The 18902-nt window shown below is 46.0% G+C and overlaps 2 protein-coding genes across 3 annotated transcripts; one reads left to right on the forward strand and one right to left on the reverse strand.

Annotated features, from left to right (window-relative positions):
* The first annotated feature begins 1023 nt into the window (after positions 1-1023).
* On the forward strand, positions 1024-14195 carry LOC120673460 (endoribonuclease YBEY, chloroplastic-like). 2 transcript variants are annotated; one of them, XM_039954294.1, is made up of 12 exons: positions 1047-1566; positions 2510-2761; positions 2854-2949; positions 3425-3593; positions 3694-3777; positions 3868-3968; positions 4589-4681; positions 10252-10323; positions 10848-10967; positions 11060-11110; positions 12722-12910; positions 13735-14195. In XM_039954294.1, exons 1-12 carry the CDS (start codon positions 1195-1197, stop codon positions 13900-13902), a joined length of 1767 nt encoding a protein of 588 aa, XP_039810228.1. In that variant the 5' UTR covers positions 1047-1194; the 3' UTR covers positions 13903-14195. The 2 variants fall into 2 exon arrangements, with proteins under 2 accessions (XP_039810229.1, XP_039810228.1); XM_039954295.1 differs by lacking the exons at positions 10252-10323; positions 10848-10967; positions 11060-11110; positions 12722-12910; positions 13735-14195 and adding an exon at positions 6918-8313 and having other exon boundaries at positions 1024-1566.
* Positions 14196-14286: 91 nt separating this feature from the next.
* LOC120673461 lies at positions 14287-15341 on the reverse strand. Its single transcript, XM_039954296.1, has 2 exons — positions 14935-15341; positions 14287-14834 (listed from the first exon to the last, which is right to left on the reverse strand). Exons 1-2 carry the CDS (start codon positions 15183-15185, stop codon positions 14537-14539), a joined length of 549 nt encoding a protein of 182 aa, XP_039810230.1. The 5' UTR covers positions 15186-15341; the 3' UTR covers positions 14287-14536.
* Positions 15342-18902: the final 3561 nt, after the last annotated feature.

Below are 18902 nucleotides of genomic sequence, written 5' to 3' on the forward strand. Positions count from 1 at the left end.
GAACTCTTGGAGATGGCAAGATTTTTCACTTGGCATATCTTTTGCCAAGTTGCTAAAACCCAACTTTTGCCAAGCTAATTTTAGCAAACACTTGGAGATGCTCTAAGTCCATCAATGTGGTCCTTATAACAGAAGCAGATCTTGAGGGCTATGATAAGTATGTCGATACCAGAAAGGATGCATTGGAAGTAGCCACTCGCAGGCCCATCATGAGGAGATTGTCCTGCCTCTTTGGCTCCCTGAAAATAACAGCAGCTGTGTGCCAGCACCAAGCCGGTTCACCGAGGTTCGCGCATGCTAGGTAACATCGTCTTTCCCCAGTTTTCCGTGTTGTGAATGAAAACTTGAAGAGATATAAGTTCATCTCTATTTAAGCCACCAGCCAAATAGGATTGTAGAAGGTGCGGAGTTTCTATAGCCATGGCAATGCCATAGGGAAGAAAGTTGTGTGCATATACATAGAGGTTGTAGTCCTTGAGTGTAGAGTTGTGAATGCGTTGATTATCCATGTTTTTCCTCGAATACTTGTGATTCAATTGCACCATTGTTCCCTTGGAATAAAAAGGCAATTCCAGGTTCCAGCCGAGCCAGGCACAATGACCTCAATTCCATCAATTCTTGACAATCTGTACCATCTGCGACTCGTGAACTCTTTATCTTATATGGGTGCGGGAAATTGATGCACCTGTGTTAGCAAAGCTTGGATTTGAAGTTTTGAACGTCCTCTCTTTAGTCCATTGTGCATTTGCGTCCGACTTTGCCAAGTTAATTTCCGGACTGCAATGTGTGGTGTACTGCGATCCTGGTTCCTTTGCACATTCCGTGCCTGCGTTTTGTTCACTCGCTGGGATATACTATTCCGTGGGATATCCAAACGACGAATCAACTAATCGAGCACGCCAAACAGCCGTATCCAGACAGACCGGATCCGGAATACGTTGTCTAAAAAAAAAGAGTCGGAATACGTGAGCGTGATTGAAGCAATAAAAAAAAAGAGAACTTGCCTGTGCTCCGAAGTGCACGAGCAAACGCAGCAATGTGGGAGGAGGGGCGTGGAAAGGGTAACGAGCACGAGCAAAATCAAACGAAACCCAGCAAAAACCCTGCTCCCCCATCAGGCCCCATAACCCACTCCTCCCCCTCCCTCCGCTCCCGCGCCGCCACACGACTGGGGGCACGAGCGCGAGCACGGCCATGGCGCGCATCGTGTCGCGCGCGCTCCCGCTCGCCTCGCGCTCGCCCCTGCACCTCCCCGGCGCGGCGCTGCTCCGTTCCGCGGCCGCTGCGCTGGCCCTACCCCCCGAGGCACCCGCGGCCTCGCTGCTCTCCTGGCGCGGGCTCACGGCCACCCACGAGCCCTCGCTAGCGGCGACGCCGCCGTTCGCGGGGTTTCTCGCTGGAATCCGCGGGTTGCGCAAGTTACGGCGCGGACAGACGGCGGCGAAACGGCCGCAGCCTCAGGATTCCGCGCCGCCGCCTCCCCCTCCACCGCCCAAGGAGAGCGAGATCGAGCTCATCGCTCGCATCGGTGTCGAGGAGGACATGCCCGACGACGCAGAAGTTCTGGTACGCATCGCGCTTTATGAGCCTTCTCTGTTTCTATATTACTCCTGGTTTGGAAGTGCCATTGCAAACACCGAATAAATTATTGCGATTGTTATATTTGGCGTAACGTTAGATGCACTATGTTTACCCTGATACTATTGCAGAAAACTTGTCTGCAAGATTGCTGCCTTGTTGTTTTGATTAATGCAGCTGTTCATTTATGGTAATTAACTGATATTGAATACCATGTTTTGCCATTTTGAATTGGTTGTGCTTCCTTATTCTGAATAAAAATAAATAATTGGAGTGGCGCATCTTGAACAACACATCTGCATCAAGGAATTACGTGTGTCAGGTAGATCAGCATCAGTCTTACTAGAGATCTCTTTCACGAAGACACAAGTAGTTCTAGTAAAAAGCAGGTTACAAACTATGTATATCCTCTAGTTGACTTGTAATTCTCGCTTTGATTTTTGTAATTGATGTGTGTTGGATACCTAAGTTAATTCATATCCTTATGCTTATATACTGTTGAGTTCCGGTGTTATTTAGCTTTGAGTTGTTCAGATCCTCATGGCGACGTCTAGTTTGGGTAATTTTGTAATGTCATTGCAGTGTTTATTAACATGCCCTTCTGGTAATGCACATCCTTAAAAATACCTTGCATCAAAGGGAAGTTTGCGTCTCTGCTCAGCGCGTCCTAGTAATATCTCTTTGGTCCTTAATCAATAGCCTGGGAAAATGTAGGTCATTGTTGAGTATAGCTGTAGTTGATGTGTCGTTCTGGCTTTGGTTTCGGTAATGGACAGTTGGGCACCTGTTTGTTACTTAAATTTATCTATCTCTATTTACATTTAATTGTCATGTTCTAGTGTGATATGGATTTTTCAGTGGTCCATTTCCCTCAGAGCGACGAATTGTTCAGATATGTTAGTAAAAAATCTGTTAACATGTGCTCGTGCAGAATATTGTAGAAATCCTAAAGTTAAATGTTCCGATGGTGATGAAAATTGCGCTTGATGGACTTGTGGATTCAAACTACAGCACGCGAGATACCTCAATAAGTGATGTTGGAAAGTATGATAAGGTTGAGGTTTCTGTATTGCTATGCAATGATAACTTCATTCAGAATCTTAGCAAAGAATGGAGAGGCGAGGACTGCACTACTGATATGCTCTCCATGTCACAGTACATTCCAGATCTTGATGTTCCCATTGTATGTACACATACCTTGTTTAGATGTTGTTATGCTCTTTACTTGACCATTCCATCTAATTCTCTTCTACCTCTCTATACTCTTTTATGCAGCTAATGTTAGGTGACATAGTTATATCCGTTGAGACTGCTTCAAGGCAAGCTGAGGAGAAAGGTGTTACGCTTCTTGATGAAGTGCGGTTGCTAGTGGTATGAGTCTTCCCGTTTTCCCCCTTTCCTGAACTTATTCAACGATTTCCATTTCTTGCAGTGCTTTTAGGTATTGATTATAATTCATATATTAAAATTTCCTTATAGGCTTCCCAAGCTCTTTTGCTTGTAAATTACTCCCACTGATTGCAAATTTAACCCTTGTAACCTTCATTCCAGTTCTCCAAATATAAGGTCATCAATGACTGCAATGCAGCTTTTTAAGTTTACTTTTTATTCCTACTTTAATAGACCATAATCAATGGAGTTAGCATGCCACCCACCGTAATTTTGTGCACAAGTTCTAATGAACTTGTATTTGGAATCAGAGGTAGCAGTATCATATTACTGCATTATCCAAGTGAGAACAAATCTTGTAACTGCATAAGTGGACCGTCTTTTGCAACCACTGCTTCAGATGATATTCTATACAAAGTTACAAACAGACTGTTTATTGCCCTTTTTTCTGTGTTAGGTTCGTGGAATATTACATCTTCTTGGTTTTCATCACGAGGCAAGTAATGAGGCTGCCATGGATTTGGAGAAGGAGGAGCAACTCATTTTAAAGAGTCTAAGGTGGAAAGGAAAAGGTCTAGCTAAGGGTTCTCAGGATCCAAGCAAGCTTCAAACAGATTCATTTGATGGTATGTTCTTTTGAAATTTCTGTAGCTGTTCTCCTTTGTAGAGAAATTATTATTGTGCCCATGATCTAATCTAGCTCTTGCTGTCTAAGAATGTTTCCAGGGCAAGTGACAAATAGTCAAAAGAAAGCTGTCACCCTAAGATTTTACAGACCAAAGTTCAAATATATTTTTTGCGATATGGATGGTATATATCATTTGAACCTTTCACATCTTTACAGTTCTAAATGTGTTATTGTTTTCATTTTGCTAGTGTGTTTTTTCCATTGTTTACAAGGTACACTGCTCAACAGTAAAAGTCAAATTACAGCAAGGAACGCAGAAGCTCTAAGGGAAGCTAGGTCAAGAGGAGTAAACATAGTTATTGCTACAGGAAAGGTATTATATTTTCTTTGCTCTTGGTGAACTATTTCATTTAATGATCTTTGGTGTTATATGATTATTTAATCATTTTAACTGAAACCATTAGATTAGTTTGGTATATCCTAGGGTATCAAGGTGGCAAAATTGATCATTGTGAGGATTAGAGTAATTAAGGCTCAGTTGTGCAATCATGAAAAAAAAATTGATAGCAGTTACCTAGTGTGGATACAGGGAAGTAATCAGTGAAGTTTGATTAGAGTTAGGGAACTGCCACACTGGATAACAAACAAGTGCAGGGTTTGCTGCAGAATTTATGTGCTAAGAGGTTGTCTACTAGCTAGTCATTCTTTCCGTAGGGAAGAAATTAACACTTGCATATTTTTCTTTCATCAGTGATTCATCGATGCTCCACAATTTTTCTTTTTGCAAAATCAAACTCTTCAAAAGTTAAACGAACTTAAACACTGAGCTAAATTCTTGCTGGGATGGGACGAAAACAAGCCATTGTGGACATATGCTTAATATTTGGACTAGAATTGTATGAAGCTTGAATGAACATCGCTGGGTTTTTTTTAGCAATTTAATCTTTTTGATTATACTGATGATTATTCTGCCTCCATTCATTCTGAAAATAGGCACGTCCTGCTGTAATTGATGTTCTTAGTATGGCAGACTTATCTGGAAGAACTGGCATTGTCTCGGAATGGTCGCCTGGTGTATTCCTTCAGGTTGTTACAAAGTACAATTGTGGAAAATGCAATCTTTTTGATATTTGCTATCTTGAGTGATGAAATGAAAGTGCTGCACCTCTAAACATCCTGATCCTGTCAATACACTCTGTTGACTGAAAATTTGGTATTGTCTAAAACACGTCCTTATTGGGCCCCTAACCAAATATACAAGGCAATAAGATCTTATTGGAGAGTGATTGAGTGATTATTGTGCACACTTGTTTACAGCATTCACCAATTATTATGTAATAACAGATAAGAGTGGTGGAAGTGGGAAAATGTAGGGTAAAGAAAAGGTTCAGAAAGGACTGTTACGGTCCATATATTATCTAGGCCCATATTGGCCAAATGTCCATCTGGACTAATGGAGATCCTCTTCTTGACAACATTCATCAAAGGTAACATGGTATCACAGCCATGAATTAGGGTTAGGGCTAATTTTTAGCCACCCAAGATCCCGTTTTCCCTCCTCACGGCGCATTGCCGTTTTTTTTTTTGCCGCTGTCGCGGCCCGCTACGGCCGCCGCACGTGCGGCGCCGTCGCGCCCGCTGCTCCGTTGTCGCTGCCGCTCGTCGCGGCGCGACCTTGCCCCGCCGCCCATCGCGGCGCGGCCCTGCTCGGCCGCCCGTCGCGGCCCTCATCCTCGCCGTCCCTCGCGAATCGTCGACGTCACCGGCTGCAGTTCCTCTCCGCCAGTCGCTGGTCATCTCCGCCGCGGATTGAGAGGGCCGTCCTCTGTTCCGCCGCCCGTCGCGGATCGAGAGGGTCTTCCCCTGTCCGCCGTGCATCCCGTTCGTCCGCCCGTCGCGGATCGAGAGGGGAGCTCCCGTCGCGGGCCGTCCCCTATTCTATCCGCCCGTCGCGGACCCGTTCGCCGCCCGTCGCGGCTCCTTCTTGCGCTGCGCATCGGCGCCCTACAGGACTCGCGCCGAGTCATCCTCGACCTCCGGCCAAATCTTCCTCGGCTGATCTTCCGTCCGCCTGTTGTGGACGCCGTCGTTGCTTCCTCTGTCTGCTGCTGTGATTTTGCCTCCACGGTGCTCTGTTTTTCTCACGGTGGCTGCTCAGTTTTGTTTCTTCAACATGTCGCATCCTCCTGCAATTCAAATTCCTCTCCAGTTTGATGGTCACAACTACAGAGAATGGGCTTTCTGTGCTCAGACAGTGCTAGTGGGCTATGGTCTGGCTGCACATCTTACTACCACTGCACCGGTTGTTTCTGCAGATAATTCTAATGCTAGTACAGTCACTGCTTGGATTAATGATGATGGCAGAATTAAGACTGCTATAGTCACTAGTGTTAAGCCATCTTTCATGATGAGTCTTGCGCCTTTTCAGACTGCCAAGGAGATGTGGGAGTATTTGCAGAAAAGATTTGTTCAGGTCAGTGGTGCTCATCTGCACACCTTGATGCAAGGTCTCTGTGGACTTCAGCAAGATGACATGACCATTGATGATTATTATAATGCTTTTGATCAATTCATGGGACCAGTACTATCCATGGTTCCTCCATCTACTGCAGCATGTGATGGGTGTTCTAAGAAGACCAAGTTCATTGAGCAGTTCATGATGTATCAGTTTGTCATGGGATTAAAGTCTGAATTTGAGCCTATTCGTGCGCAGCTTCTTAATACATCTCCCACTCCATCTATTTCAGATGTGTTGGCCTCATTGACTGCTGAAGAGACTCGACTTCGTTCTCTGTCACCTGCTCCTCCGGTGATAGCACCTCACAGTGTTCTTGCAGCTGCTCAAAAGACTAGTACCTCTGCTAGTGGTCCATCTACACCTTGTGAGCATTGTAAGAAGACTACTCATCGTTCAGAGAATTGTTTCAGCAAGTATCCATAGAAGCTTGCTGATTATCGTGCTCGTCGTGCTGCTCGTGGTCGCGGTACGACTGCCACTCCTAGGGGCTCTGTGTCTGTTGCTGCTGCCTCCCCCGTTGGTGCTTCGCAGTCTTCTTGGGTTCTTGATTCCGGTGCTTCTTTTCACGTGACTTCTGATTCATCTCAGTTGGTTGATTGCAAAACTGTCCATGATGGCGCTTCTGTTCAGACAACTGATGGTACTTCTTGTTCTATCACTCATCAGGGTTCACTTTCTACTGCACACTTTACTGTACCAAATGTTTCTCTTGTACCTCAGTTGTCCATGAATCTCCTTTCCGTAGGCCAGATTACAGATCAGAATTGTTTCATTGGATTTGATGATTCATCTTGTTTTGTTCAGGATCATCGAAGCGGGACTGTTATTGGGACTGGCCATCGCCGTAGAGGTTCCTCCAACCTCTACATTTTGGACACCTTGAGTCTTTCCTCTTCCGCTGGCTCTACTGCTCATGTGTCGACCGTTGCATTATCTGCCTCATCCTTCGCCAAGTGGCATCATCGTCTAGGTCATCTATGTGGGTCTCGCTTGTCGACCTTAATAACTAGTGGTTGTCTAGGTCAAACATCTATTGATTCTAGCTTTCAGTGTAAGGGGTGTAAACTTGGCAAACAGATACAACTTCCATATTACTCTAGTACATCTCATTCAGCTAGACCTTTTGATCTTATTCATTCAGATGTATGGGGTCCTGCACCCTTTGCCACCAAGGGTGGTCATAAATATTATGTTATTTTTATTGATGGTCACTCTCGGTATACTTGGATTTATTTTATGAAACATCGTTCCGAGTTGTGTGCCATTTACCTCTTGCTTGTATGATACATACACAGTTTTCCACTCCCATTAAAGTTTTTCGTTCTGACTCTGGTGGTGAGTACTTATCTGGTGCTTTTCGCTAGTTTTTGGCCTCAGAGGGTACTCTTCCTCAACTTTCTTGTCCTGGTGCTCACGCTCAGAATGGTGTTGCTGAGCGCAAGCATCGCCATCTCATTGAGACTGCTCGAACCCTTTTGATTTCGTCCTTTGTTCCTTCTCACTTTTGGGGTGAAGCGATTCCACTGCAGTATATCTCATAAATAGACAACCATCATCCAAATTGTCTGGAAAATGTCCTGGTCAAGTGTTGTTTGGTACTTCACCTAGTTATGACCATCTTCGGGTTTTTGGATGCACATGTTATGTCCTGCTTGCACCTCGTGAGCGGACTAAGTTGACTGCTTAGTCAGTTGAGTGTGTGTTTCTGGGGTACAGTCCCGAACATAAGGGTTATCATTGTTATGATCCTTCCTCTCGCCGTATACGTATTTCACGAGATGTGACTTTTGATGAGAATCGCCCTTTCTTTTATAACTCCTCTGGTCACTCCTCATATTCCCCCATAGAGTCTACCACTTTCATGTGTCTTCCCCCACCAATTCCACAGCCTCCATGTCAGACACCATCTCCACCTCCACCTCCACCTCCTCCTCCACCATCAAAACCCCCTGTCACACAGGTTTACACTCGTCGTCCTAGAGTGCCTCCGTCTGATCCTTCTTCGGCCAGTCCTAATACTCCTGTTTTAGATGAATCTAACAATATTGATGACTCATGTTATTTCTGATGAGCCACAGGTTGGTCCAAGATATAATTTACGAGATCGTACATCTATTGAGCCTCCTGATCGGTTGGGTTTTCCACGTGTGGGTGCTGTTCTTGCTGAACCATCTACTTACAATGAAGCTTCTGGTGCTATGTCAGAGGAGCTTGCTGCACTTGACCGCACTAGTACTTGGGAGATTGTTCCTTTACCAGCACACGCTGTTCCTATTACATGTAAGTGGGTGTTCAAAATCAAGACCAAATCAGATGGGTCTATTGAGAGGTACAAAGCTCGCCTTGTTGCTCGAGGTTTTCAGCAGACTCAGGGGCGAGACTATTATGAGACATTTGCACCAGTTGCACATATGACTACAGTTCGTACTATGATTGCAGTGGCTGCTAGTTCTTCTTGGACTATCTCTCAGATGGATGCCAAAAATGCTTTTCTTCACGGTGATTTACATGAAGAAGTTTATATGCAACCACCTCCTGGTGTCGATGCTCCGCCTTCGTCGTGCTCTATATGGCCTCAAACAAGCCCCCCGTGCTTGGTTTGAGAGATTTGTTTCTGTAATAATGGCTGCTGGTTTTTCACCTAGTTCTCATGATCCAGCCTTATTTGTTCATATCTCTCCACGTGGTCGTACTCTTCTTCTGCTCTATGTTGATGATATGCTGATCACGGGTGATGATGCTGAGCATGTTTCCTTAATCAAGAAGCATCTTAGTGAACAATTTCAAATGACTGATTTGGGTCCACTCAGTTATTTCTTGGGAATTGAGGTCTTGCATTCTGACAAGGGGTATTATATTTCTCAATCTAAATACATTCAAGATCTCATTGCTCGATCTGGTATTACTGATACTCGCATAGCTGCTACTCCTATGGATCTTCACTTGCAGCTTCGGCCTACTGATGGTAATCCTCTTGAGGATCCTTCTCGGTATCGCCACATTGTTGGCAGCCTTGTTTATCTCACCGTCACAAGGCCTGATATTGCTCACGCCGTTCATATTTTGAGCCAGTTTGTGAGTGCCCCCACTTCTGTCCACTTTGGCCATTTGCTTCGTGTGCTGCGCTACTTACGGGGGACCTCCTCTCAGTGTTTACTATATCCTCGTGATAACCCACTTCATCTTCATGCTTACTCGGACTCCACTTAGGCTAGTGATCCAACAGATCGTCGTTCTGTCTCTGGTTATTGCATTCTTCTTGGTTCTTCTCCTCTGGCATGGAAATCCAAGAAGCAAACTGCTATCTCTCGCTCTAGCACAGAGGCAGAACTTAGAGCACTTGCTACTACTATTGCTGAGATTATTTGGCTTCGATGGTTATTGGCTGATTTTGGAGTTTCTTGTGATACCCCCACACCTCTCCTTTGTGATAACACTGGAGCAATTCATATTGCTAATGATCCTGTGAAACATGAACTCACAAAGCATATCAGTGTTGATGCCTCTTTTACACGGTCTCATTGTCATCAGAAAACTATTGCTCTTCAGTATGTGCCATCAGAATTGTAGCTTGCTGATTTTTTCACCAAAGCACAAACTCGAGAGCATCATCGACTTCATTTGCTCAAACTCAACGCTTCTGATCCGCCTTGAGTTTGAGAGGGGGGGGTATTACGGTCCATATATTATCTAGGCCCATATTGGCCCATATACTGGCTATATATATGTCCATCTGGACTAATGGAGATCCTCTTCCTGACAACATTCATCAAAGGTAACAAGGACCACCAATCATAGGTGAAGGACTGAAGGTTTCCATTGTCTATATATTACTCAAAAGTAAAGGTTGTTATTTTGGAACCAATTCACCTCCACGCCACTCCACATGGGCCCAATTAAAACGTTGATATGATGCACTGATGACAATTGGATATACAAATGTTAGACATCTGTTTGTATTCCATGATGATCTCTGCTTCTACTCTAGTTCTTCATCCTTGTGTTTTGATGTAGTTTATTACTCTACTCTTTTTTGTCAAGAATGTATTTGTATTCTCATCAGGTAAATTGTGCATCATTGACTATCCTTGTAAGCATTATCCCCACTCTCATCAAGTGCATATACTTCAAATTGTAGGGGCTGTTGGTTTATGGGTTGGAAGGGAGACAGATTTATAAAAGAAATTTGGATCAAGAAGTATGTAGAGAGGTAAGGAACTGTTCCTGTTCGAGATAAAATATGTGGACTAAGTCTTAGTATAGATGTGGAATGATTGCGGTTCTTTTGAAAATTTGTGCCTTTCGGAATGTTACAATTTTTTACTATTAAAATAGTTAATTGTGGATATCTTTTTTAGAGTGATACCAATAAAGTCTTATTGGGATTAGCAAATATTTCTGTAACTAAGATTGCATTTGTGCGTCACAGCAACCACAACTGATGATTCATTTTCATGCTTTTGCTTGCATACCGGTATTAGTGTCTGTGCTATATGAATCCAAGAATCCTCTAGCGTAACTCTTATGCCCGAGATAGTACCTGAATGCTCAAGCGAAAGAAGATGAATTACTGTTTATGTAATTAAACTAGTTTGCAATTTTTCTTGGTGCTCCTGTATGATGTGCTCCTTACTGATTGGTGGCATATCCCTACTATTTTCCCTTAGTGTGTTAAACAACTTATAACTATTTTTCTACAACTGTGAAATTAGTGATACCATTTGCATGGTGCAGGCACTCATATATTCTTTGGAGCACAAGATACCATTAGTAGCATTTAGCCAGGATCATTGTTATTCTATGTTTGAACACCCATTGGTTGATTCCCTCCATTATGTATACCATGAACCGAAGGTATGATGGGGTTTTCAGTCCTTTCTTAATCACTCTCTGGTTGTTGTATTTTTTTTTTGTTTTTTTTAATGTAGTTGGAGATTTGTTTGCAGGCTAAAATAGTGCCATCTATTGACAACCTTTTAGAAACAGCTGATATACAGGTAAGTTTGTTTATTTCTTCAGTATCAAATGGTTTTCCTGAATAGATTATTCACTTCTTTCAATCCAGTTAGTGTTCCTTCTCTTGAACACTACACTTCAGAACTGTCCATGCACAAGTGGCTCGCTTGTAAGATTGTGTATCTAATTAATATGAACGGTACAAGGTTTCTTGAGTTGCATGGAGGATGGTTAGGGTCCAGAAAATAATTTCATCACTTTTGCATCAAAGACCAATTCATATGTTATAAGAAACATGCTGGTTTTGATTGAATTTTTCCATTTTTTTTAGGAAGAAGTCCACTTTACCCCCCTGAACTTCTCAAGAAGTCTGAAAACACCCCTGAACTCAAAAACCGGGTAAATTACCCCCCTCAACTCTTCAAAACCGGACAAATTACCCCCTTAGCTGGTTTTGACGGTGGTTTTGGTGGTGGGCACCACATGTCAGCCGGTGGGCCCTACATGTCAGTCTCTTCCCTCTCTTTCTCTCTCCATCTCTCTGCCGGTCGCCGCCCACGCCTCCCTCCACCAATCGCCGGTCGCCGCCCACGCCTCTCGCAGATCCACACGATGCGAGCTCGCGCTGCCAGGGGAAGCTCCGCCGCCGCCTAGGGAGGAGCCACCACCGGCCCTCTGCAGCGGCGCCGCCCAGCCACCATGAACTGCCGCTCGTCGACGCTGGGAGCGCAGGCCGCCGTGGGGCTCCGCGGGCGCGGGCGCTTCACGCTCCCCGGTGATGGCCTTGGTGTGGGTGGCTATGGCGGACTGGCGGACGGCGCTCATCGGCGAACTGCAACTCCGGAGCTTGGCCGGCGGGGGTGAGGCAACGAAGAGGTTGACGGGGCCATGAGGAAGCTTCACGCCAAGGGAATCGACGTGGGGCCTCCCCGACGGTGGCTGATTTTGGGTGGCGGTAGAGCTCGGCCGAGAGCAGAGCAAGGCAGGCGTGGTGGCATTTGGGCGAGCTGGCGAGCGGCGAGCGGTGAGCGGGTGTGGTGGAGTAGGGCAAAGCCGGGTCGGGCACGGCGCGAGGTGGGGCGGCGAGCGTACCTGGCCACTGGCCTTGCGGCGGTGCTGCTCATCGCTGCCGCCGCCGCCGTTGTGGCGGCGCTGGTGCTGGTGAGCAGGGGCCAGCAGCTGCGGTGGTGGCAACAGGGGTGGGCGGCGGCTCCTCCCAAGGCGGCGAGCGGGCTGGCGACGGGAGTAGGCAGCCGCGGGTGGCAGGGCTGCTCCGGCGTTGCCGGTGAAGAGGGAGACCAGAGAGATGGAGAGAGAAAGAGAGAGAAGAGACTGACATGTAGGGCCACAGGCTGACATGTGGGGCCCACCACCAAAACCACCGTCAAAACCAGCTAAGGGGGTAATCTGCCTGGTTTTGAAGAGTTGAGGGGGGTAATTTACCCGGTTTTTGAGTTCGGGGGTGTTTTTCAGACTTTTTGAGAAGTTCAGGGGGGTAAAGTGGACTTCTTCCTTTTTTTTATATACAGATTTTATATACAGATAGCAACTAGTTTTTAGAACATCTTGGACACTTTCACATGCCAGGATTTTTACAATCTTTGATGTGAAGATAAGTTGCAGCTTAACAATGTCATATTTTTCATATTCAGAAAGTATTGTTCCTTGAAACTCCTGAGGGAATTTCATCTGCATTGAGACCGTACTGGGCAAAGGCGATAGAGGGAAGGGCACATGTCGTTCAGGCACAACCTGACATGCTTGAACTTGTACCACCTGCAACTTCGAAGGGCAATGGTGTGCAGATTCTGCTGAAGCACCTTTCCATTAGTCCAGATGAGGTAAGCAATCTAGTTCCCTACTAAATATATTTTGACGACGCAAGCCAAAAGTTTCTAGCCTTAGCTCACGTAAAGGTTGAAATAGCTGCAAAAAAGTTTCAATAGGATAAGTTTTACCTGCTAGGATAATTACATCAGTTTACCTCTGAACTGGTGCAAGAAATGATCGCAAAACGAGAAATATAGTGCTACATGATTTTTTGCAATTCCGATTGATTGTTTTTTATATAAATCTTTATAGTTATGTGATCTTGCCATTCAAGTTCTGGTTATTTAAGCATTTTTGCTCATGATAACCTGTTAAAAATGGATACCAGTGAAGCTGCTGCCGAGCCTCTTACTCATGGTCCGAGGATGCAGGAATATAGTGGGTTGAGCCTAGTCCGACACCACCTCATTCCTCATAATCACATGTTAGCATAAAAAAAGAATGGTATCATGCTACCGGAATCATGGCATGGTTTCATGATGGACCAAAACATTTTAGGTTTATGATGAGTTCTTCAAATGAAACACCTCACTTGTCACCACAATTTGTTCTGACGCCCATTTTTTTCGTGATTGAGCTTCTTTGTTTTTTTTTCGTGATTGAGCTTCTTTGTGTCATATTGAGTAAACCTTCTTTGGTTCTAATGTTTTAAAACAGTTTTATACAGAATAAAACAACATAGTAAAACTAAATTTGTTATGGACAAAAGCTCCTTATGCAAGCATTAATACTACTTTTAACCTATTGACTTGTTTACAAAAAGGACCAACTGCAATGTAATTTCATTATGTATTGACCCACTTGCACTGTTCTAATATAATTTGTGTTCTGGAAGGTAATGGCGATTGGAGATGGAGAAAATGACATTGAAATGCTGCAACTAGCTTCCTTGGGTGTTGCTCTTGCAAATGGATCCGAGAAGACTAAGGCAGTGGCAAATGTGATTGGTGCCACTAATGATGAAGACGGAGTTGCACAGGCTATTTATGAATTTGCCTTCTAACCAGCCATGAAGTCACTTGGAGCTGGAACTGGACTAATTTCAGCTCTTTTGATTCCCTATTTTTCCTGGATTCATCACAGAACAAGACAAGTAGTTTCCAATTACACTATTCTGGAGTATGATCCCACTCTGGAGTTAGAATTTTTGAATTGTTATCTGTAAGACATTTTTTTTGTTGGCAGGCATTGAAATCCAGCGCTGCCTTCTCTTTCCAAAATTCAAAAAAGAATAAGGAACTCAGGTCCGCTTACTATTGATTGGAATATATAACCGGAATTGATATTTGTCTCAAATTTTCAATTAAGCATCCCCTTTTAAGTGAATATATAACCAAGTTACTTAGATCTGGTGTACTATAATTAAGAATTGAGGCATGCAGGCAAATATTTACAGCCCTTTCTTTTTTAAAAAAGGAATGTTCAGTACAGTATCATGTTATTTACAAGAATCGATGTCTCATGAACAAGATGAAAGGAGATACTCTATTGACTGCAGAGAAGGAAAACCTCTTACATCTGAGACAGGCCAATACGCCTGTCAACAAAATTCCTCATCAAGAAAGAAAAAAGAAAAAGAAGGAAAAGGGAGCAGAGCCGAAACCCTGGACTGAAACATTTCAGTGATGTCCTAGAGCCTACTGATGGTATCCACTTTTGTTGACAGGAATTGGGGGAGGTCTGTACAGCATGTTTTTGCTGTTGTTCCGAGCCGCCAGATTTGCGCAAGAATTTCCGGAGGGCTTCTTGGCTATTCCCCTGCTGTTAGGACCAGGCATGTAACACTCCTGCTCTTCATCTAATGCTACATAGCTCCTGGATGGCTTGATCCTCTTGTAGGGGGTCTCTTTCTTGCGTAGATCTTCCAGGCATCTCACCTCAGACATACACGCGAACGACTGAGACTTGCCGTCGTAGTATTTGGATAGCCCTTTCCTGCAGAGGACAGCACGAGGTGAGAATTTGTTCCCTCTCAAGCAAGGTGCGTAGATTCACTGGTGCAGAAAAAAAAGAAGAAATCGAGGACTCCACTTACTTGACAGGGAGTTGTGCCATCATAGATGACAGATCGTAGAGGCTATCGGAGTTCAATCTCCGGACCGGCTGCTGCGCCGGGGAAGCCGCCTGCTGCATGAACTGGTGCTCCGGAGCTCCGGCGCCCTCGCCATCGGAGAACTGGTCCTCGTCGTCCGAGTCGCCGGAGATGGAGGACGATGTCTCGAACAACTCCTCATCGTCCTCTTCACGGTACACCGGGAGACCTGTAGCGCCGCTGAACCCACCCATGCTTCCGAGTTCCGACCTGGGAGAATTTCTGGAGCCCAAGCAACTGCGAGAACAAAGGGGTGTGTTGTGCGCGGATGGATAGATTCCTATATTCTTCCTCACCTCCTCCTCTTTTTTCCTCTCTTTCCACGACCTTTGCCAGGGCAAGGGCCGCAGGGGAGGGGTATATATACACACACACAAACCCAGCTCTAGCTGGAAGAGGATAATGCTAGGAGCCTTCTTCCTAAATTCAAACACGGCGTAGTGCGCTTTGACTAGTATAATGCCTGCCATTTGCGTCAGTGACATCACCATCCTTGCCGTGCCTACATGGCTAATTGTTAGGTTTCTCTAGGACACCGGCATGGACCCCCACTGTTTTTGGTTTTCCCAGAATAAAAAAAAATGTGGGGAATTTAGAAAAAAGAGCGTAAAAGTTGGTTGGCCACTTCCACATGCCTTTGCCCAGATTCTGCAGCTGGTGCCCCCCCTGATCTGATCTTATCTTCTCAGTTTGCTGAATGTGACCAGGATTTGTTCGCATATCTCCCTGGCAGGTTGGGCGTGAGCCTGACATGTGGACCACGGACGTTGTGGCGGAGCCGGAGAGGATGCCTCATCGTGGCGCCCTTGTTTACGCGGGAACCGAGAGACACGCGGCGCGCCTTTGTTGGGTAGGTTATCATCATCTTATTTTCTTGTGCGCAGGCTAAAGTCCGTGGGGGTAGTTAGATTGCAGATTTTTACGAAACCATTTTTGATATTGTGTCGTTTGGGGAAATCCACGTTGTGGTGTTCTCATTCTCACCACAATCTACCTGAAGAAGGGGGCATTTCACATTTGCTTTGCAATTGGGCACTTTGGTAATGACAATCCTGCTGCTCTCTCTTGATCGCACAGCCACATTGATCCCCAATTAGCGCCAGGTACCACTCTACCTGTCTCTTGACTTGGAACGGAACACCATGTGCGTCTTCAAGTCGAACAACGGGAGGGTCGGATGCAAATTTGCGTAAGCTAGCTAGGGCGCAATCTTTGCTTGCAAGTGTGGATTCTACCCCTGGTTCCGATCCGGACCATCTGGTTCTCACTCGCCAGGTCGTCTTCAGAGCAAAAGCAGAATCCATGGAGCAGGTCGCAGCAGCAGGTGTAAACTCACGTGTGTGGTTTCTCCGCATCACATCTGTCTCGGCACTATGTAGGGTAGGTTGTTCCACCCTTGGATTCCACCGCAAGCGATTAAGAGTGAAAAGTAAACACTGATTGATCATGCCTGGCTCAAAATACAAGTCGCCGTGTTTCCAAAACAAATTATATAAGTCGCAGGTCACGTACAAAGTCACGAGTGCTGGTGAGACGTTGCCGATTTCCCTAGAAAGGGCATACGCGCGGCGAATCAGTGATTCCCCTTGAATGTGGCATCTGGCACTATTATATTATATATTTTCCTGTAGGAGTAGTACGATAAACATATACAGTATACAGGTGTTTATTTAAGCCTTAACCGCCTGTACTGTGGTAGTTATTTAAGACCTGAACTTGTCGATTGGGGGTGTCGGAGGGGCACCGCAAGGAAGTCGCCCTAGCCTGACGAGCTGCGGGAAGCTGGACACCCGTCGCGCGATCCGGCTACGAGCCAGGCAGGAGCCCGTTCAGTGAACGGACGAAACAGCCGACACCTCACACGTGTTCTGCCACCAGCAACGCGGACACCACACCCGAACACTTAACAAAGAAAGTTTAAGCAAGTGTGAACGAGATGTCAGCGGACACATGGCACGAGCAGCGTCTCTTGCGACACGGCCGCCGGTCGGGCGGGCCAACAGAACCGGCCGGCCGCCGGCGACAGTCCCTCGTGTCCGCATGTGTTTCCCAACGTGGTTTCAAGTCCCGTCGACGCGGACATCCATATGCCCGTGTCCTGCCTTGCCCTCTGCCCTTTTCCGTCTCTCCGTTCCGTTGCTTTCGGTCCACCAGCTAGCTAATCACGTACGGCACCCTAATCCGAGCACTAAGTTATGTGCTTTTCGCCTAAAGAATTCCAACACTAAGTTTTGCTGGTTATTCTTTTTCGTCTAGAATAATGCCGGTGCTTTTTTCTGCGGGGGTCAAAGGGGGTGGCTGCTAAGAATCTGTGCTTCGGATCGTGCCGCTCTAATCCTTATCCAGCCCTGGACTCGTTCAAGCCCTGTGGACTGTCGTGGTGGACACGCTCGAAAATTTTCCGGAGTTGTTCCCGGCATGCGTGGTCCACCTGACTCACTCCGGAGCGAAATTGGTTGATGACCGTCTGCTGGAACTTTATACGTCTTTTTTTCCCCCCTCACTCTGCTCGAATGAACCGTTCGAACACGCCTGGTGCCCCGAGCTCGGCGACCAGTACGACTCTTCCGGCTGGCTCCCTCCGTTGTGCGCCCGGACTGCGACCCAGGCCAGGCAGGGTGGGTTCGTGCCCGATGCGTTGGTTCAAACGCCGCCGAAAACGCGTCGACTCGACGACCGGAACCGGCCGTGTGCTGACCGATCGCAGCTCGTGCGCGGAACGTGGAACGCTACCAGCACCAACAGGGGGATGGCTCGTCCGGAGGCCATCCAACGCCCGGAAAGGCGCGCGCGAGCAGATAAGGGCGGTGACCCCGGAAACGGATGATGGGGAACGGGATTCCCCGGCCGCATCGCGCGGGGATCCGGCGACAGCGACCGGCCACGATACGGTGCGATCGCCTCGCCGGCCGGGCCGCGTGCATGGTTAAAAAAACCGGCCGAACCGGTCCGGTTACCGCGGTTACCGGTCTAACCGGCCCGGACCGGTTCCGGTTCCGGCCGGTTTCAAACCGGCCCAAATTCAAATTTTAAATTTGAATTCCAAAACATGGAAAAATCCCAAAAAATTCTTAAAAATACTTCAAGTTGCGACGAATCTAATGGTGTCAATTTTTTTCAAATATTCGTTCATTTAGTATACTTTACGAGCATTTGAAATTAAACAAAAAAACATGCATACAAAAGTATACAAATACAATGTAAAAGTAGTACAAAAGAGGGTTGGAAGGTTCATTTAGACTAAAACATATTATACAAACATTCATTTAGTATACTTTGCGGGCATTTGAATTTAAACTAAAAAAGGAAAAAATTTGAATTTGGTCAGTTACTGTTCAAACCGACCGGTTACCACTCAAACCGACCGGTAACCGGTCAAACCGGACCGGTAAACCGGTCTAACCGGCCAGTTAGCCGTTCGAAACCGGTGTAGCTGCGGGTTTTGAATTCAATTTTGAGTTTAACCGGTTTTTACCGGTCAAACCGGACCGGTTAGCCGGAACCGAACGCCGGCGGTTCGAACGAACCGTCGGTAAAAAAAAATCCCTGGCCGCGCGACGCCCCAGAAAAATCATGTGCGCGACGCGGCGTGGGGGGCCCAAGCTCTCTGCGGCGTTTTCGGGTCGGGTGGACCACGCGTGGACTGGTCTTGTTTGTCATGCTTTCTAGCGCTAGGAATAGTAAACTTTCACGCCTAATTACAGTATCAAAAAAGCCATTTTACAAAATCAACTTCAGAACTCCCGCGCTAGTGACCCTAAAGAATCTAACGAGACCTTTGACCGCTTGATTAGAGGATGGTTACTGTAGCATCACTGTAGCAAATCAGCGATTAATTACCGTCATTAGATTCGTCGCGAAAAGTTACACCCATCTCTGAAAAAGTTTTGTACATAGAATTCATTTAGTGC

The sequence above is a fragment of the Panicum virgatum genome, chromosome 5N (assembly GCF_016808335.1).
Source record: "Panicum virgatum strain AP13 chromosome 5N, P.virgatum_v5, whole genome shotgun sequence".
Classification (NCBI taxonomy): domain Eukaryota; kingdom Viridiplantae; phylum Streptophyta; class Magnoliopsida; order Poales; family Poaceae; genus Panicum; species Panicum virgatum.